At 57.4% G+C, this 20,582-nt stretch overlaps 1 protein-coding gene across 1 annotated transcript; it reads right to left on the bottom strand.

The window, feature by feature from the left end:
• Positions 1-9,656: 9,656 nt before the first annotated feature.
• On the bottom strand, positions 9,657-20,276 carry prkd1 (protein kinase D1). Its single transcript, XM_052085259.1, has 21 exons — positions 19,877-20,276; positions 18,042-18,180; positions 17,682-17,813; positions 17,397-17,575; positions 17,290-17,313; positions 16,719-16,932; positions 16,570-16,647; positions 16,285-16,501; positions 15,832-15,955; positions 14,969-15,046; positions 14,721-14,873; positions 14,492-14,603; positions 14,183-14,235; positions 13,569-13,641; positions 13,316-13,422; positions 13,073-13,234; positions 12,776-12,874; positions 12,544-12,704; positions 12,265-12,371; positions 10,577-10,662; positions 9,657-10,339 (listed from the first exon to the last, which is right to left on the bottom strand). The coding sequence occupies exons 1-21, from the start codon at positions 20,078-20,080 to the stop codon at positions 10,154-10,156; spliced, it is 2,688 nt and encodes an 895-aa protein (XP_051941219.1). The 5' UTR covers positions 20,081-20,276; the 3' UTR covers positions 9,657-10,153.
• Between the last annotated feature and the right edge of the window lie 306 nt (positions 20,277-20,582).

Here is a 20,582-nt window from a genome sequence, read left to right as displayed (position 1 = left end):
TAGTCAGCTTAGCGGGCAGTGAACAATGCAAGATGGCGGAAAGAAATAAATCATCATTCACCGCTGCTTGAGTTGCACGCACACGTCGGCCACTTGAAAACCGCCGTCGACAAAATGGCGCTCCACACGCGTCCAAAAGAAGTCACGTAACAACAAACAAGAAAACAAGAAAGGGATGGCAAAACGGTCGCAGTCAACAGCAAGTCTCACGCCGAGTCAAAAGTCAAAGAAATCAAATGCGAACGTTCGGCGGAAAGTCATCAAGCTGGAGTGGCGTCCGGCCCCGTTCGAGAGGAAAAGTGGGGGCGGGGCCATTTCTAGATCCCAAAAACAAATCGGAGATGATTGGAGGTGGATCGGGCGCCCGCTCCCGTTTCTAATCACTGTCCCGTTTCACGCCCGAGTTGGACACTGTTGGCTTCAGATCGGGGGGGCGAGGCCGCCAAGCCACCCGTGAGACAGAGACTCGTTCAAACGGAGGAAGAGGCAAACGCGCGGCGCACGGAGCGGCGTCTCCATGGCGACGCGACCCGGGCGCGCTCCCCATCTGCGGGCCGCCTGCGAATAGACTCGGCGCCCGCGCTGACGCGTGCGGGCTGGCGTATTTATAGGCGGAGCATAACGGGCCGGCAGCAGCGTCTCCCTCACCTGCCATCTGTCGCGCGTCGCCTCGGCGGCCCATCGGCGGCCGCGCTCGGGTCGGGGCCGAGAGGGAGGAGGGGGCGGAGCCGGCCAAAGGACGCCATCCCGCCAGACGTGACGGAGAATCGAGAAATGACGCGACCAAACGCAACAACCCACAAAATCGTTTCCGTCGGCGTGATCCCGGACGGAAATCTGTTTTTCCCATCCGGGGGGCTCAATACGGCGACTGGGGGGGGGGGGGCGAGCGCGGGCGCGGCTCAGAGGCGAGGAAAGGCCGCACGTCGCCGTCACTTGCCGTCAGCGCCGTGGTTTCCTTCGCCCCTCCGCCGCGCCGCTCACCCGCCGCGTCCCGAGCAGGCGGTGTCAAAGTAGGCCGTCAGCGGCCCCCTTTTGTTGGCGCAGAAGTCTCATTACGCTCGCGCTCAAACATGTCAGCGGCCGCGCACGCAAAAATCCGCCGCGCGACTCAAGCATTAGCATAAAAGTGGTGTAAAAGAGCGCTGACAGCTTAAAGCAGCCACGCTGCCTTAGCACAGAAGCAACAAGATGGGCGCACCATCGCCGGGCCTTTCTCGGCACGGCTCCTTTCCCAGGGCGACTCTGCCGATCGCCCGCCCGGCTTTGGTTAGCTTGACGATCGGCGGGCGGGCGGCCGCGGGCCGGCGCGGTCTTGAGACGTGACGCGCCCCCCGCTACCCCAAAATAAAAAAATCCCTTTTGCGTCCCGCATGCATTTCAGACAGCGCGTCTCCTTTTCGTCGATCGCCAATCGCCCGACGCGCCGGCAAGAAGACGCTCGGAGCCCCGACGGACGCCCCCCCCCCCAATGTAAAGCGATGACAAACGAGAGCCAACGCGTGACCAAACCGCGTCGCACGTGACGTCGCCATCAAGCCTGACATCTTCATCTCGATCTCCGAGGCGGAACCCAGGCCCCTGCCGGTCGGGGGTCCGCTTGCCCCCCCCCCCCACTCCCCCCTCGGTGGGAACAGCTCCTTGTTTGTGGGCCAATAGCTTGGATTCAAGCGAGGCCTTTGTGACAGAGTTCAGCCACAAAGCCTAATGGGAAACCGGTAGCCCCGCACCCCCGCCACCCCCCGCCCTCCCGCTGCCCGTCGGCGTTTGTCCGACCCCCCCCCCCCCCGGATAGCTCGGGCCCTCCAAGTTTGTTTAAGACATTGAGGGCCCGAAGAAAGAGAGCCAAAGAGAGAAAGAGTCCGCCCATTAAGGTAATTATATAGAGCCAACGCTCCCGCGAGGACCCTTAATCGACCTTAATGTTTGTCTAATTGGGGTGGGGGAGGGGGGCGCCGGGGGGGTCTTTGAGGGCCTGAATGTCCTCTTCCTCCCAGGACAAGAACAACTTTCAGCGCTCTTGTCTCCACTGTTCACACCTTCGCACAAAGCCCGTCACCCCCGGCGCTCTCACATTTCCTCCTCTCCCCCCTGCCCCCCATCCCCCCAAAAAAACCCACTCACCCGTTTTCCTGCGCTTGTGTCGCCAACACGGCGGCCGTCACGGCACCGTTTGACAGGTGGATGGACATTCGGCCCGGGCGCGATCGCGACGCTAGCGTGGGGGGGGGGGGGGGCGGACTCGGTTGCCCTCCCTCTTGAAATCAGGAGCTTCCGACTTCCTGTTTGAGGGGCTTGCGTTTGCTGTCGGAGGAACCTCGCTTTGCCCCTTTTATTTTGCCGTTTTTCTGATTTCCTCTTCTTCGAGCTTTCCACTTCCTGTTCGGCGAGATTTTCGTTTTTCTTTGTTTTGACTTGTTGGCAGCTCCCATCTGGGCTAACATTAGCGCGTTTGCATACGCTAACCGGAGACACGGGGAGGTGGCAAAACTCATCTTTTGGGGTTTTTTCCTCACGATTTCATTTCCGGCGCATGACGAGCGGCATGACAGCGTGACAAATGACCTCGTCGTCACTTTTCCTCCCCGGCTGCCCACAAACGGGATTGCAAAAAGCTGCCAAAGTGTCCTGCGGCCAAAGCAGACCAAATGAGACACCTGTCCAAACCTCCAAAGACCTTTTGTGGCTTTCACAGATTCTAATTGGGCCGCGCCGTTCCTCCGTGTCGTCGTTTTAGCGTGCTGGTGCGCTTGAAGCGGGCTGGGGGGGGGGGGGGGGGGGGGGGGTTGGTGGGGGGGGGGGGCTGAATGGGAATGCGATTGTGTTGCTGTCAAGCACTCCCACATGAACTCGCCTTTTCTTCCTGAGCCCGGACGGCCAAGAAGTGTGAAGAAGAAGGGGGTGAGGGGCGGGTTGGGGGAGGGGGGCATTGGGAAAGGGGGGTGGGGGTTGAGAGAGACACACTTCATTTGTCATCCAGCGGTCTGATTGGAGTGGCCGAGCCAATTCACATCTCGAGTGGCGTTCCCATCACACACACACACCGCCTGCCCGCAACCTCAGCCCCCCCCCCCACACACACACACACTCGCCCCCCACCCCACCCTGCCCCCTGGCTGCTGCCAATCAAGCGCGGCGGCGACAAGCGCCCGTGTTTGGAGCTGAGAGGCTCACAGTGGCGGTAATGACTCGCTACACCGGCAAGGCTGCCACTAATGGGAGGGGGGGGGGGGGGGGGGGGGGTTGGTGGGGGGGGCATTGTGTCACAGGGTCGGTCGAGGGGACAGAAGCGGCCACGGCCAACTTTCTTGAGTGACTTTCTCGCATTTGAATCGAGCGCTCTGATGTGACTCATAGACGAGGACTTCCTATCTTGGTGGAACCTTTGACCTCGCCGGGCAAGTTCAGTGCTCACCTTTGACCCCGCGAAGGAGCGCACTTGCGTCTCTTCAAACGCTTTCCGTCGGATGAGATTGCTCCTCGGCTTTCGGAGAGCGTCTTTCATTCTGTCCTTCCTCCCTTCCTTCTTTCACTTGTTGACTCGTCACGACCATGGTTAGCCATTGAATGGACGCCCCCCCCCCCCGAGCGAGCCTTCGTCCCTGCGACCGTCGTCCGGGATTTTGGCTCGGTGAAGCGGCACGTGGCTCGCCAGACCACCGCGCGCTCGTCGGCCCGCTTTGGAGCGCTTCTCTTCCCTTGGAGGACCGGCAAGTCCACACCATCCCGCAAAGGTTTTGCACCTGAGGGGGACCGAGTGAGGTGGGGTGGGGGGGCTCCTAAGAGGGGTCAAGAGTCGCAGTTGCGGAGGGTCAGAGGTCAAGAGGAAGCTTTTTCCTCCAACGGAGAGCCACTTATCACTCCCATCTCACGGAGGGGCCATCTGTCAATCAGGAAGAAGGGGGAGGAGCCAGCAGGTGTCCCCCGCGCCGAAGGGTCGCGGGATTGTTTACGTCTCGCCCGGCCGCCCGCTTGCGCGTCCTCCGACTTCCGAGAGCCGACAAGCGTTTGGCAGAAGCGACGAAGGTTGAAAAACAAAATGGCGTCCTGGGTCTGGCGACGGGGAGGCACGTTGGAGTGCGGCCTTTTTGGCGTTGGCGGTCTCCGACGTCACGAATCCTCAGCCGACATTTAATCAGCGTCTCGTTAGACAAAGAAATCAAGTGCGATTCCTGCTGCTTATGATGAATTATTGAGATTGTTCAGCGGCGAATGTTGAAGCAATACGCTGAAGATGTTGAGTGCACACACACGCGCGCACACGTAAAAGCTGACGATAAACATGATTAGGGGCTCATTGATGGCTTGCATTTTTTTTGCTTCCTTCTTGGGGGGGGGTCGAACGGAAAATGCCGGATCGACTTCCTTGGCGCCGTACCTGCGGGGCCGCTAACGAGCCGCCGCCGCCGCCGCCGCCGCGCCTGGGAAAATCCCGGCGGCTCTTTCCCAGACTTGCGAGGGCCCCAAAGCGCAGCCCGTCCCCGAGGAGGACCAGGAGGCGGCGACGCCGGCGGGAGCAGGTGCGGCGTGGGAAAAGACGCAAGAGCATCACGGCGGGACCTTTTCTGACCGACGGCGCGCTTGTGAGCACGCAATCGTCTGAGGTGCGCAAACACGGCGCGGCCACACCGGCGGCGAGAAAAGACTCGTCGGGAATCGACGCAGCACAAAATTGGAAGAGGACAGGAAGCATCGAGGTCACGCCGCCGTTGCTAACAATCAGCTTCTTCTTCTTCTTCTTCTGCGTCGGCTTTCTGCTCTTCTCTGGACCGCCCCCTTGTGGCGACAAATCCACAACAGCAACAAGGTGTCCTGTGTGAAACCTTGTACACGCTGAAGTGACATGAAATGAAACGGGGTGGGGGGGGGGGGGGGGGATAAAAAGGCGGTTCCTCAAGCCCCAACGAAAAGATATCTGCCCCCCCCCTCCCATGCACTCTCGTAAGAAGGAAACGAGCGCCTCCGACGGCCCTCGAGGCGCAACGGCGGCCAAGCAGGCGCCTCGCCGGCTGTCACTCAACAGACCATCGGCTGGCAAAAGAAGCTCCGGGAAGGAAGCCGCCGCCGCCGCCACCGCCGCCGCCATCGTGGCTGATTACGGCGCGGTCGCCCCCTCGCCATTCGACGGATGAATGGCGACAATCATTTGGCTGATTTGATGCCAGCCGCCGTCTTGATTAATCCTGATTCGAATGGATGATGACCCCCTCCGAAACCTCCCCCCCTCCCTCCGTGCTCGTCATCACCAGGATCACCGGTGACACCATCCGCACGCACGTCCATGTCGCGTCTCACACGCATGCGCCCGATTCCGCCAAACGCGCTCACAATGAGCTCGATTGGAAAACGACCAACAGGCGTGCGGCTGCAGGGAAAGCCCGACGGTGCCGCCCGTTGGTCACAAACGGAATCACGCCCGCCGCGGAAGCTGCCGGAAGATGGCGCTGGCAAACCAACTGTCGCTGCGCCGTCCAATAAAGGATTTGCCAAATGGTCCAGCGACCCACCGCGAGAACCGCAACCAAAGGATGGACGACGTCCGCCATTTCCCAGAGGGTTTGCCGCGTACGCACCGATCGGAGGATCCGGAAGTGCGGCGGATGACCCGCGTTTTTGCCGCGGCGGAGAAAGAGTCGAGCCGGCCGTGGCGCTCATGTTTTGTTTTGCTCATGTTCTCATTGTTTTGGCCGCTCGGCGGTGTCTCGCGTACGTCAGTTGCGAGGCCCGTCCGACGTCGCCCCGGCGCGTTCCGTTTCTTCGACGCGCTTTTTGTCATCCGAGGCGACGTTACCGTGGCAACCGCCAACCGGCGGCGGGCGGGGTTGGTGGAAAGCGTGAGCGCGGGTGTGTCGGCGGGTGAGAGACAAAGCAGAAGAGAGAGAGCGAGAGACCGGGGGGCCCGAGAGTGCCCCGTCGACGTGCGTAGTGTGAGAGAGGGATTTTCGCAGTTGTGAGAGAATTGAGGAAGATGAATGTGCGGGTGTGCGTGGCCATGTTTGAAGGGTTCGGGTGCCCGAGAGCACTTGAACGCGCGCATGCAGGCTGGACTTGCTTGGCGTGAGAATGAAGGTGCCCGAGTGCGAGTTTACCCGCGAGCGGCCTTTTTTTGGTGCACGCGCGTGAGAGGGGAAGAGCGCGGCTGCGCGCGTGCGCGTCGCCTGCCAGTCAGTGTCCGTACGTCGAAAGGCGCAAGCGGAGGCCCCGCCGTCGGCCGCGTCCTTTTGCCTTCCTTCCCGTCGCGCGCGCCTCACTCAAGCGGCAAGAATTTCCAGGTGCCAACGTCGGCGACTCCTGACCCCTGACCGGGTGGGGGCGGGGGGTGTCCCGGGACCAATATCGCGGCTCCCCCGATACAAAACGACTCGTTTTGGGGTTTTTTTTTCCATTTCCGGTTTTTTTTTTCCGGCGACTCCAAAAGGACGACGTGCGCCGACGGACCAACGGAAAAAGATTTGCGCAATTGGAAGCCGCCCGTCCCGTTGGCAAAGAGTTGGCCGCTTACTTGGTGTGGGCAAAGGCTCGCCATTTCCGCAGCACCCTTGAAAACCTTTTGACGCGGGCGACATTTGACGTCGGCATGAGAAATGAGCGCAAAGGGCCGCCTTGGTGTTGCCGGCAGCTGTCCGGTGAAAGCCAAAGTTAAGTAAAAAAAAAACACACACACACACTCCAAAAAAAAAAAAGAGGAGCGTCAAAAGAGGCCTCAGCGGGACTTTGGCTAACGAGCGAGAAGAACACAAAGCAAGAAGAAAAACGGGCCGCGGCGCGGCGAACTCGCAGGAAGGCGAGCAGCTCAAGCGCGAGCGAAAGCAGCTCCGGCTTCTCAGGTAAAACAAACGCCAAAGCTCCTTGCCCCCCCCCCCCCTCTCTCCATTGATCACAATCTTCTTACCGTCCATCCATCCCAAAAGTCGCTGTGTGTGTGTGTGAGGGGAAAATGGCTGTCATCAGTCAAATGACTTGGCGTCTTGTAATGGTTGGGGGGGGGGGGGGAGTGTGTGCGCGCACGAGAGGAAGAGGCAAAAAAAAAAAGAAAAAAAAAAGAAGGACGCAATGGTTTCGCCGAGAGCGTCGTCGATCATCAGGAGGCGTTCGGCGTCTTTGAAAATGTTTTGATAGCATCCATGTGACAAACAACAAGCCGGCCGATTTCTTTTCTGATGAGACGCGCGCGGCTCGCGCAAAGGCCCGCAGCCCAAAACGTCACGTCGGCGAACCGCGCGCCTGACAAGGCTTCACATCAACGGACCCCCCCCCCCCCCCAAACAAAGCAAGAACAAGAACAAGAACAACAACAACACATCAAGCAACGTCCTCAATCTGCACGCTGACGTTTTCAAGCCGAATGAACCTAAAACCCAATAATGCTCCGATTTGGGATTGATTGCAGAAATCTCTCGTTTGGTGGAGGGGGGGTGTTGACAGATTATGCGACATTAAGGGACAGAAGAAAAAAAGGAATGAAAAAAAATATTTTCAGGCCTATTAGACCACCGTTGCAAAATTTGGGGGGGATGCAACCAATCAGGAATTTTGCAATCCATTTTCACCCCCCCCCCACACACACACTAAAACCAGCATTCACTTCAGCTGCCTAAACATAAGCGAAGTCGTGTAGACAAATGAGCGTGACTTTCGTCATGATCATTTCAATGCGAGCCACGTTCGAGGATGCGACCACCTTTTGCCCCCAATATGAAAATGCCACCAAAAACCAGACATGCGTCTGCTTATATATATATATATATATATATATATAATTTTTTTTGCTGTTTTATTTTTAATTTATCTATCTATATCCAATTATTTGGTGGACGGGGTTATTTATTCTTGGTCTGAATTTCTTGAAAGATGAAATCATTTTGGTTGATTTCGTTCCCCTCGGAAGGATCTTTCTTCACCTTCTTCCTTTCGAACCCGCGTTGCGCGTTCGCTCACACGAAGGCGTTTGCGTGCGGCCTCCCGCTCCCGACGAACCACCCGGTAAGGTGTCAAGACAATCACACGCGCGTGGCCTCTCTCGGGACGCCATCTAGTGGCAGTAGACGTGATCACCTCTGGTGCATCGACGTCGGAACACACGCACACATACACTGAGGCCCTCGGTGACGTCACCTACATGAACGCGATACAGTTGAGGCTCGTCATAAAAGTACACATTCGCAATTAAGAGCAGGATACTGTCCAAAATTAAAAGATGATTTCAAAATACTCCATAAAGTGCCACCCAAATGACGCCGTGTGAGCTGAAACGAGGCTGTCCAATAAATTGCGCAATGTTAAATAAATTACGCCAACCAATCAATAGCAAAGCAAAGTATTGTTTGAAAATAAAGTCAACAGACGGTTTGCATCTTGACAATCGGCTACACGACAGCAACTAACTGGCCATGTTGAGCAGCTCAGATTGTGCACGAAGGTGACGCCAACGCGCCATTCTAAAGTGCACGTCAGCTGATTTATTGGATACATTTTTGTCGCTTTGTCATTTTATTTCGTTAGCATTCAATTAATACCAACGAAATAAAATGACAAGAAGAAATGTAAAATAAAACTCATGGACTCACCCATGTAGTGCCCGTTCACTGAGCTGCACATCGACGCGAGTGTCCCCAAACGCACCGTAGTTCGAAAGTGCCCAGCCGTGCTCCGATGTTTCCTTGGCGGCTTGGTAAAACGATCCAGTGTGGCTCCAAATACCAAATCGCTCCGTTGCAAGCAATCGGCATTCCCAGCAGCGTTTCTGTGAGCCACGGCTACCGTTCATAATTGCTCGTCTGAAAATGACGGACGAAGCCTTTTCCTTGCTGGGACAGGCTCGCTAGCGCAAGAGTTGGGCGACCTCTTGGCACAATTTTCAGCTTTTCGTGGAGGGGCCATCTTGGAAATTGTGTGGAAAGTACTTCCGCCACCAGGTCAACGTCTTCTTCTTCGGCCGTTTTGGGTCAAAATGCAGCAACAGCGCTCTCTAGCAGGTGCTAATGCAATCACCGAACGCGCACGTCCAGTGTCGACGTCAGCCCTTCTCGCTGGCCCAGGTCCGCAGACTCGTGATATGATTGGCTATGGCAAGCCGACTGTGCACGTTCTTTTACTGCGGCCCGAGCAAGTTTAATTGACCTGGCAACACAAGCTAGCCGAAATAGGATTGGTTAAAAACTTTACCGTAAGAAATAAGTTATTGATCGAGTGGCTTTCAATGTTATTTAAAATAACTCTGAAAGCCACTCGACTAAGTATTATAATAATAATAATAGAAATAATATAGAGAATCACACACACACACATGCTCACTACCTTGGATTGATATTTGTGAAACTTGATAATAAATAAATCAACCAAGTGAAATCAATGATGACAAAGTGTGAGAAACCCGAAGTTTGGCTTACATTTCCACTCTTATTTTTTTTTTTGAACTCTCTCATAAATTGCGGCGAATCCTATACACAGGTTCACACCCTGTGTTTAAATCGGCTCCTTTTTTCTATACTTTATTGGACTTTTATGGCAAGGGGGTGAAACTCTGGGTGGAGTGGCATTGCATCTTCAACAGGCGCCACCGGCGAACGACGTCTCCTCTGCCGCTACGCCGTCGTCATTTTACGAGCGGACGTCAACGTCTTGCAGAAATTTGAGCAAGATTTGACCACGCGTACTCGCAGATTGTTTCGTTCCTTTATTATTCCTTCGCTCATCCGCAGGACGTCTCGGCACAGGCCCGGCGCAACCGTTCGCGCCTCGCTCATCGGTTACTTGGTCCTCTCTCGGAAAAACGAGTTGAAGAAAATGTGAGCTTTCGTCCTGCGTCCCACAAAATGGTTGCCATCCGCGCGCGTCGGCTTTTCTCGGCCTTTCTCGGCGTTTCTCGGCGTTTTGGTCGTCGCTCGTCGTCTCAGCGCTAAGGCACCGTCGCGTAGCGCGTGACTTGCGGGACTTTTCCGGGAACGGTGCCGACAAAAAGACGAAGCGGCGAAACGCGCCGTTCGCGAGCGCACGGCCGTCGGATAAGAGAGAGAGGGTGCGCGTCGACGTGAGCATGGCCGACACGGACGACCGAGCCGCGAGCGGCTCCCGTCGAAATCAAGGCACGCAAAGAAAGCAAAAGGAGGAAAGTTTGGGTTTGCGGGCGGGAGCCGGCTCGGGCCCGCCGCTCTCACAGTTCGCTGACGCGCTCGCTCAGCGTCTCCAGCTCGTCCTCGCGAGGCGGGTAGAGCGGCGCCGGCCGCTGGCCGCCCGCGTGGGCGTGGCGATGCCAGCGCAGGTCGTCGCTCTCGTGCGTCACGTAGCGCCGCTCCACGCGGCTCTCCAGGCTGCGCAGGTCCAGCCACATCTGGTAGTCCTAAGCACGGACACAAGCGCCGACCGCCTTCTGACGCACTCGCTCACGTTTGGCTTTTCACGCAGTCATTCATTCATTCATTCATTCATTCATTCATTCATTCATTCATTCATTCGCGTTTCGCTCACTCAGAGTTCGCCAGGCATTCATTCGCTGAGCCACTCACTCATTTGTACAGGATTGCTATTTTGTCATGCATTCACCCCCCCCCCCCCCGCCACCCCCCCGTGGTCTGACCTGCAGCCAGGCGTGACTGAGTGTTTTGTCAACACTGTAGCGTTTCCTCATTTTCACCTGCAGAAGATTGTTGATCAGGTCGATGGCTGAAGGAGAAATGGAAAGGGGGGGGGGGCATTCAGATTGGGGTTACAGTGTAGTGCGGGGGGGGGGGGGTGGCCCCCAGTGAAGCCCCTCCAGCACTTTATTTCTTCTTCTAAAACATATTTCTCAATGATTTTCTCAGCCACCCAATGTATCAGTCAAGCCCCCGCTTAGCCTCGGTAGTGGGAAAAAAAAAATCCACAGAGAATGTGGAGCCCCCCCTCCACCTGAGTGAGGGTCAGCAGAGGCTAATGAGCTAAGCTAACATGATGTTAACATTTCTTCAAGGGTCAGCGGTCTGAGCGGCTCCGGCGGCGCGGGGCCCCGAGTTGGTGTGGGCGGGAGGCGGGGGCGCCATCGCTTGGCATTATGCACATGAATGCACCCCTGCTTTAATGAAGTGCCCCCAAAAGCTCCGCCCCCTGTGACCGCTCACATTTTTTCTGTCCGAATTTAAGCACCGAACTTATTTTTGTACTCTGCATCGCGTCACAGGTGGCATTTTCGCTTCGGAACGTTTTGCAAGCTAACGTAGTGACAAAACGCGCGCGCGCACATTAACTCGCTTGCTTGCTAACTCCCCACCCAAGAGGGCGGCGGGCGCACCGGAGCCGTTTTCGGACAGACCCTCAACCGGTCGCCAGCCAATCGCAGGGCAAAGACAAACAAGCTCCACATGAAAAGGAGGGCGAGGAAGAGGAGTGGCCATGAGGCAGAGCCCAAGTGGGAAAAAAAGGAGAAACTAACAATGAACTAAAGTCAAAAGTTTTAAAAAAAGACTAGCCGAACGACAAACAACCCAACAAACTGAAAAGCCGGCTAGCTTACTAGCTACCAAGCGCCCACCAACACTCGGGCTGTTACGAACAAAGACAGGAACGACAAACACTCGCCACCGAACCAAGTGAAAAGTCCAAACGGACTCAATTGACAAAGAGGAAATGACCAAGAACATAAGTGACCAACCGAGTGAGTGACTTAGCAAGTCGCCGAGTGACATCGGTACGCAAGCGGGGACCGCTGGACAAAAGCTCAACCCGAGCGGAGGTCGCCACGGCTGCCCAAACAAAACCAAAGCGAATCATCTCAGCGGGGAGGAGACGGCGGTCGGGATGGAGGCATGATCTTAATGGCCGTGGACAGGCGGCGCGAAATGGGCTAGCGCGCTAACGCCAGCGCCGGCGGATGTGAAAGTTGCTCATTAAAGCCAGCGGGACGGAGGGCGGCTCACGCCAACGCAAAATCTCACGGCCGACGCTTCCCTTCGCGTTTCCTTCCTTTTACGCTCCGCCGAGTCAAACGTTCGGTCAGCTCCGTGTGATTAGCTTAGCATCGCGGCAACAAACAAAACCACCCCGGCCAGTCGCGATGTCAAAAGCTGCATTCCGTCACGGGCTGTCAAATTAGGCCGTTCAACATCTGGGGAAATACACTCAACATGTCGCGGTCCCGTCCGGTGTGCCGCAGGGGTCCGCGCTTTGCCCACACTTCTTTTTGTCCATTGCAATTTGAAACGTCTCAGCCCGTGTTTTTGCTCGCACGTATTTCTTTGAATCGATTGTGTTGACAGTTGGCACATGACAAAGGAACGGTCGTTTGCATACCTTCGGGAGAGACTTTTTTCCAGGGCTGCGGCGGGTACATGAAGGCGGCGTTCTGGATCTGATCGTTGATGTCTTCGTCTTCGTTAAACGGGAACGTTCCGCTCAGGCTGCGGAGGGGGAAAGGCACCGCGGCGGCAAGGTTAGCCCGAGTGGGTTTTTTTCCGGGTACTTCACCTTCCAAAAACACGCGACACTCGAAATCGCTCGTTTGGCGATCGGCCGCCGACTGAAAAACGAAATCCGGCCAAAGCGAGCCGTCGGCATCCGGCTCCCACGTACCTGACGTAGACGATGACTCCGACCGACCACATGTCCAGCGAGCGGTTGTATCCTTTGTTTCGCAGCACCTCCGGCGCCAGGTACGCCGGGGTGCCCACCACCGAGCGGCGGAACGATTTCTCGCCGATGATGCGGGCGAAGCCAAAGTCGCAAAGTTTCACCTGCGACAAACAAAAGAAAAGGCCGTCGAGTCGCCGGCGGCTCCTCCCGATCGGCCGAGCGGCTTTTTCACCTGCGGGAGAGGGTCGGCCGACGCCAGCAGGACGTTTTCGGGTTTCAGGTCACAGTGGACGATGTTCTTAAAGTGGAGATGACGCAGGGCCACCAGGATCTGAACGCCGGCAGCCAAAGCGTCAAAGAAGCGAGGCCAAAAGAAAACAGAAAATGGCAAAGGAGCAAATTGCCTTTGAGGCAAGCGTCAGACAAAGCCAGCCGATGAAGCGAGCGAGCGAGCGGCCGAGCCACCGGGTGGCGCCCCGCCCGGTCCGCAAAGGAAAAAGCAAGACGAGGCGGGTGGGGGCGCGGCAACCTGCGTGACAAGGAACTTGGTGATGCGTTCGGGCAGGCGTCCTTTCTCGCTGGACAGGATCATCTCCAGCATGTCTCCGTGAAGCTTCTCCATCACCACAAAAACGCGCTCGGGAGTCTCAAACATGCAGTCCAGGTTGACCACGCCGGGGTGACGCAGGTTCTGCCGCCAGAGGGAGAACGCGGGTCGCCAAAAACTCTCTTCAATCGGCCATCATTGAAGCACGGGTGTGCGCGTGCCTACTTGCAAGATGGCCACCTCGTTTCTGAGCTGGCTCTCTTGTTTGGTGGGGAAGCGAAGCTTGTCGATGATCTTGATGGCCACGTCGCGGCTCGACTTCCTGTGCTTCCCTGGCAACGGCCGCGCACAAACAAGACGCACGCGTGTGGGCAAGAAGAGCGCTTGAAAAAATCGAATCAAAATCTGCCTCGACCATCGGAACATCGCCTTGTCCCAGAACGCCCTTTCCGTCCCAAAACGATCGATGGCCTTTCACCTCCGTAGACGATTCCAAACTGTCCCGAGCCGAGAACTTCATCTGGAAAAATCTGATAAATTGAGTTGATGTCCTGAAACACATGGAGAGGCGGCCATGGATGGATTCTCTTTTCACCCTCGAAACTCGGTGCCAAAGGGAGGAGATACGACGAAAATGGCAGAGGCCCCGGAATTGAACCCTGTGGAACACCCAATCAAATCATCTGGATCCAGAAGGCTGGACTTGAAAACAAAAGCATCTGCATCCACATTCTTTGATTTGGTTACGTGGTACGGATGCGTTGTGGGATGCGCTGCCGCTTGATGCCGCGCGCGTGAAATACTTTCAGATGCGCCGTCACATGGGTTGGCGCGCGTGTCTGCTGACAGGCTAATATCACACCTCGCTCGGGAGCATACAAAGAAGACAATCTTACCGTCTCCCGGCTGTCTAATTGCCACGCGTCACCATGGCGACGCTCGCTCAGCCTCACCGAGTAATCACAATCATCCGCAGCGGCGCCGCGCGGACCGAGTGACCGCTCGCCTTGGGCCGTGTGTGAGCATCGTCATAGCCCCGCGCGCGGGTGTGCGCGCGGGTGTGCGTGCGAGCGTGCGTGCGTGCGTTCTCACCACGTTCTCCTGGATGTGACGGTTGGAGACGGAAATACTGATGGAGATTTCTTCTGTGATCACAAAAAGAAAAATGCCCCCCCCCCCCCCGCATTCATCACATTTGTAGCTGGGTGCGACATCCAGAAACAACAACAAGTTGAAAATGTGTGTCTGGTTCTTGTCCGCCATTGACAAATGTTCAAGGTCTCTGGAAATGACCACATTGACCCTAAAATGGCGACTTGGGAGCAAAATGGCTTCCTCGTACTTTTTGGTATCGGCGCCGGGAATTCTATTGGAGGCGACGAGCGTGCGGCGTGTACTCACGGTGCCCGTCGCCGCGGCGACCGCGGGAGACGCCCGTGGAGACGGCGGGCATGAGGGCGCGGCGGATGGCCATCTCCCACGCGCGGGCCGCCTCCTGACCCGCGCCGCTCACCTGGGAGGAAGTGACATCATCAACGTCAGTCCCGGACGCCGTGACGGAGACGCACTCGCTGGACACGGCGTTCGGGACGCAGCGAGCACTTTGCTTGTTCTTGTTTCGTTGCGTCACCAGCACGTCGTTGCCGTCGCGCGGGTCCTCGCCCACAAAGTAAACCAAGGCGGCGGCGGTGGCCATCTCGAAACAGTGGGCGTCGGCGCCGTCCGGGAGAAGCGACAACGTCCCAGCGGCCTCCAGCGACAGGATCTCCGACAGCGGAATCTCCTGCGTCACATTCGGATCAAGCGCATTCATTTTGGCCTTAGCGAGACTCATGACGTCATTGGAACATTTGTTGTTGGTTTTTTTTCGCACGTTACCTTGTAATATTTACTTCCCGTTTCGTTTTGGTACAGCGTGATGCATTTACTGTCCAGGCGCCAGTAATGTCTCTTCCTCTGAAACGCAACATGATGCCCTCATGTCACTGCATTGCTATTTGTTCGTGACAAATCACACACGGGTTCACAGCGAGGAACTATGATGATGTGCATTGAGGTGCTTCCTTTCAACAACAACAACAACAACAACAAAAAAATGGCACTTCGGCTCCATCTGGTGGCACCTTTGTGGAAGGGAGTTAAGGAGGATTTTTTTGGGGGAAAAGTAGCACTTTGGTATACGAATTGGGAAATGTTCCGAGTCACTACAGTTTTGAACGGCGTCATCCGTACGCCCCAAAACTATGTTGAAGTCAGTCGGGTGCTTCGTTTGGAATAAATTTGCCTTTCGGGGCCATCTTTGTGCCAAGGAACTATTTTCAGAGCTTTGTTCCAACAAGAGTCGTACTCCGGTTTGATCTTGAGCCACGTTCATGCCAAGGACATGCGTCGAGGAGCTGGCTTTTGACCCAAATAGCGCTTTGGCGCCGGCACGCGGCATCCTTCCGCCAAGGAAGCGCGTCGAGGAGCTTCGTTACGATGAGAGCGCCGCTTTGGCGCCACCTCCTGGCGAGGGAACATCGCTCTCGCGCGCGGAGACTCTCCATTGAAGGCAAAGTAGCGCTTTGGCGCCCCGGGCCGCCATCTTTCCTATTTTCTAAGGGGGGGTGCTCAATTAAGCCCCGCGAGCGACGCAGCGGGCAGGAATGCCGGGCGAGCCGCTAACAGTTGGGCGACATGCAACGCTACACGCGAGGCGAGACGCGAGGCGAGACGGCGGCGAGACGAGGTGGCGGCATTACCAGAGTGTCCTTGCTGGTGTAGTGGACCATCCAGCCTTCCTTCATCACGTTGCTGTTCTTCCTCTTGGTGTGTTTGACCGACTGAACCACTCTCATGAGGGGGATGTTGTTACTGGTTGACGGGCTGGGGGGGGGGGGGAACGGGACAAACGTTTGATCGACGGACCTCGGGGCTCTGTAGCGAACGCTCTGCGTGGCTTCCCAAAGATGCTCGAGACGGAGTGGAAGGCCCGTTTTGCCATCCGTCATTGGCGAAAACCCCGCCCCTTTTTTTGGGGGGTGTGAAAGCTCATTTGAAACGCCCACTTGGAAACCCTCAAGGTGAAAAACCACAAACAGGATTTAAAACCCAAATTGGAAAGCATCACCGCGTCGCCAAACTCCAAACCTCATTTGAATCCCTCATCAAGTTTCGATACCCTAACGCAATGGGGGGGGGGGGGGGGCATGCACCTGATGGCTCGGCCGGATTCGTCCCCGTCCGGGTCTTGCGAGTCTCCCGGGTCTGCGGGTCCCGCCTCTGTCGTCACGGCGACGGTCACGTCATCCGTCGCCACGGCCGTGTCGTCGACATCATCCGTCGGGCCGCCGCCGTCGCCGCCCCTCTCCTGATCGTCAAGGCAACCGTCCGCCGCGCCGCCGTCTGACTCCGCCCCTGGACTGAGCAGCTCTGCGGGATCGAGTGTCCGAGTGGGAGTTTGTTTGCGCCTGTGCGTGTGCGTGCGTGTGTGCGTTCACCTCCGTTTCTGGAAACTTCTCCCAAGCAGTCATTTGGAACTTTTGTAGCGCAACGCTTGTGACAGTTGAATCGACAGTCTGAACGAGAAGAATCACGAGTTACGAGCGACACCCCCCCCCTCCTCGATGATGCCCCGCACGTGCGCTACCTTTGCACTGCAGGCCTTGCCTGAAGAGTCCCTTGAGGAGCTTCTTGCAGTGGTGGCAGACGGTGGGCCGCGTGTATGAGTGGATGAGGAAGCTGTGAGGAACTTTCACCTTGGCCAGCAGCAGCTTGTCCAAGCGGACGGGCCGCCCCCCCTGCGACTGGCAGCTGGCGCGCCGCTCGCCACCCCGCCGCGCCTCCGACGGCGGCGACCGCTTCTGCCAAAAGCCAAGGCCAGCTTCCGAGCCGTCGCCTCTCCTCGTTCCCGTTCGGAAAACCCCGAGGCGGGCTTCAAAGCTCGTCCCCAAATCGAAAACCCCCATTTGAGACCCCAGTCAATCGGGGGGGGAGGGCGCCGTAGCCAGCCCACTTCCTCCCGTCCCTCGGCGTGAATTTCACAGGCGGCCTTCAAAGCCTCATCTGAAGGCCCGAGCCGGGTGGAGGCCCCGACTCGCCAGCCCGACGTGGCTTTGAAGCCCGAACCACATGCGCGAGGTTCATTTCCAGCCCGAAAGCCAAAACGCGCCTTTTCGAAGCCGCCGGCCTCGTTCCGAGCCCGACTCGGTGGGCCTTACCTCCATGCCGGGACTGACGGGGGACTGCAAGACAAGAGCGGAAACGGCAAGTGAAGCGGCGCGGCCCTGCAGGCATGACCAGATCGTGTGCGCGTGCGTGATCCGACCAGCAGGGCCTCGTCGGCGTAATGCGGCGGCAGCGAGGGCTCGGCGGACAAGCGGCGGCCCCCCGCCGGGTTGAGCGGCCACCCCGTCAGGGACGCGCTGGACGGACGGCGTTTCCTCACGCCGCTGCAATTGTTGGGGATCTTGAAGGCGCAGCGCTTGTGGTAGTTCAGACCGCAGCCTCAACAAAAAAAAAAAAGGGGGGGGGGTTTAGTGGTGGAGACCACTTGTCTTTGATGTTGAGCTGATTTGCCGAACGGTGCCTAATGTGTCTTTTGGTGCCTTACCTTCACACTTGAGGCCCTGGCGCACCAAGCCCCACAGCATCTCGCCGCAGTGGTCGCAGAAGGCGGGCGCTCGATACGAGTGCACAAACAAGCAATGGGGACGAAGCTGCAAGTCTTCCGCCGTGGCCGAAGCTGAACGAGCACACACACACGCACAAAAAAAGCAAGCAAGGGTGGCCAACCTTTTCTGACCCAAGATCTACTTTCAAGCAGCCCCACCCCTTGCCCGAATCTCATAAAAAGCGTCCTCTTGTGGCATCCGTCGGCCATCACAAATCTTTCGGATGCGATTTTCACCGTTTGTGGCAGGAACGCTCAGAATTGTCGGAAGGTCATGAAGAAGAAGAAAGGTCGCCCTACCCGAGAGCACGGCTTCCACCAGATCCCCGTCTCGAATCTGCGAGGCCGAGCGCAGCCGGCGCAGAACGTTGTCCGACGCCGAGTCGTGGCGGAAGAGCAGGATCTTGTCGTACATGCCGTAAAAGCCGCACTCGGGGATCTGGAGGCGGACGGACACGGAAGCCGCCGTTAGCTTAGCGTCGGCCCGAGGCGCCGGCCCGGCGACCCATCGTTTTCGCTCTGGGTCTCAGGCCCCACAGTAAAAAGGTCACTAAAGCGCGTTGGGTGGACGTCCCGAGTTTTCAAAGGTCATCATTTGCGACGTGGGCAGGTCAACGTGAATAGTTGTCAAATGCCACTTCAAGGCCTTTCGTGTCACCTGACCGCCCGAGCACCCGAATCATTTGGGCGACGCAACGGGAGGAGCGGTCGCCGGGCCATGACGCCGTTCACTTCATGGTGCGGACAAACGAGGAAGCGGGAGCAAGAGGAGCCTGCGCCGCCCTTCATCAGACCTTCACCCCTCTTGGCTTCCTTTATCTGCGCTCCTCTCGTCCTCCTGATGCTGGTCGCCACGGTAACGCCACTCGGTTGGCATGGCAGCGACGGCCGCCGCTCGAGGCCGCTTCCCCTTCGCCCCTCTTTTGCCGCGCGCGCGCACAAACGCGTGCGCGCGACGGGTAGCGGCCCTAAAAGTTGTCATCCCGTGTGAAGCGCGTACGTACGCCGCAAAATCAAGCGCCGAGGAGACGGACACTTTGTACGCGCGTCTAAAAGCCATCATGGCGGGAGGACACTCGACAGGCGCAATCATCAGCGTCATCATCTTCGGTTGCTGGGCAACAGGAGGAAAAAAAGCTCAAGTGACACAAACGACTTTCCGATGGCCGCTGCGTCATTTGAGAGGAGCGCACCCGCATTTCCGCTCCACTTGGGGTGCGCGTCCCTGCCGGGTGTTCCCCCCCCCCCCCCCCCCCCGCCCTGAGCGTTTTCGAAGTTGGAGGAAGGGCTTAAGTAATGTCTGCATGTAATGTCTGCATGTTTTTTTCAAAGTCGCGCTAATGCTAACAGCTGTTGAGCTGTTAGCATTAGCGCTGGAGAGGCTGCGACTCTGATGCGCTTCGGCTTTTTCTCACGCGGTCGGGAGGCTTGTTCATTTGGATGAAACTTCCTTCAGGAGCGGTCGCACAAACGCCCACGCACGTTAATCACTTCATTTGTGTGAAGGTGTGAAGTGTGGCGCGCCGTCATGCAGGTGTTGAGGTCACCTGCTGCTTTTGCAAAAGCGGCATTGCGCATGCGCGCGCGCGCCCGGCGCTGTTAGCATCGTCGCTATCAGTTCAGGTGCCAAAGCGTCGCCTAAAGTGTGACAATTAGAGCAACTTAAAGGACACATTCATTTGTACGTGTGTGTGTGTGTGTTTGTTTCATGCCAGTACGTGTACGTACACACACACACGAACAGTCATGTGACAACCAAGATGGCCGCCAAGGCATTGCAATCCAGACAATCGCAACGATTTCAATGAGGTCAGAAGTTAGCGCCGTCCCGTGAGCCCGACTGATGTCACGTGACTGAGCGTTCAAACGTTAGCCGGGTTAGCCCGCAGCATTCCACATGATCTCTGCGGAGGCAAAACCTGATGTCTTTGTACTTTGTTGACATTTGAAGGCGAAAGAATGCGTTCGCTGCCACAATGACAACGCTCGGCGTTTCTTAGCGTGTCTGTTGTGCAACTGGCGGGGAGCAACTTTTGGGGCAATCCCGCTAAGCCGAAATTAGCGCGCGGCTTTGTACAAGGTGCCCGCGGCGATGAGGATGATGTTGATGATTGCGGCGACGCTCGCCGTCCTACCTTCTGGTCCACGATGGAGCAGGCCACCTCGCGCACCTGCGCCAGACTCCCGTCCGCCAAGTCCAGCTGGACCGGCTCCCGACTCAGACCGATCTGGATGTGGAAGGACACCACGCCGCCGCCGCCGCCGCCCGCCGCTCCTCTTTCTCCTCCCCCGGGGAAGAAGAGCGGGCTAGGAGCGCGAATGAGCGGAGGCGCACTCATGCCGGCAAAGGAAAGGAAAGGAAAGATCCGGAGCCGGACGGCCGAGAAGGAGGAAGAGCAAGAGCGGGAGGATGAGGAGGAGAGGACCGCGCGTCACAAGTTCCGAAAAGGAGCAAAAAGAGCGGGAAGAGGGACTGGAGCGAGAGGCACGCCACCGGACTCGCTGCTGCTACTGTGGAGGGAAAAGAGGAGGAGGTGAGGGGGGGGGGGCGGGGGGGAGAGTCATCCTCCTCGTCCTCATCGCCATCACGTGACGCGCTCGCTCAAGTCGGCTGGAAACGACGCCACAAAGTTGTCGAGGTTGTCGTGGCGACGCGGCAGCCTGCGCACGCCGGCTGCCATTGGAGCGCGGCCGTCATGTGATGCAGAGGAGCGGCCAATCGCCAGAGGGAGCGCCGCCGGCTTAGCAACAGAGGCTAACGCTAGCCGGGTGATGCTTGATGGCAAATGAAAGCACGGCGTCGGCGGCACAATGCCCTTTTTTGCACTTTTCTCATTGGAA

The sequence above is a fragment of the Hippocampus zosterae genome, chromosome 14 (assembly GCF_025434085.1).
Source record: "Hippocampus zosterae strain Florida chromosome 14, ASM2543408v3, whole genome shotgun sequence".
Taxonomy (NCBI): Eukaryota; Metazoa; Chordata; class Actinopteri; order Syngnathiformes; family Syngnathidae; genus Hippocampus; species Hippocampus zosterae.
Note: the sequence above shows the minus strand (reverse complement) of the source record. Positions and strands in the feature narration are given on the sequence as shown.

Excerpts from the sequence above, each read along its gene's own strand:
- prkd1 (XM_052085259.1), bottom strand. The coding sequence starts at position 20,080 with ATGAGTGCGCCTCCGCTCATTCGCGCTCCTAGCCCGCTCTTCTTCCCC. Across the intron at positions 17,576-17,681 it reads CCAGGGCCTCAAGTGTGAAG|GCTGCGGTCTGAACTACCAC; the intron begins GTAAGGCACCAA and ends TTTTTTGTTGAG. Across the intron at positions 12,705-12,775 it reads CGGCCGACCCTCTCCCGCAG|GTGAAACTTTGCGACTTTGG; the intron begins GTGAAAAAGCCG and ends TGTTTGTCGCAG.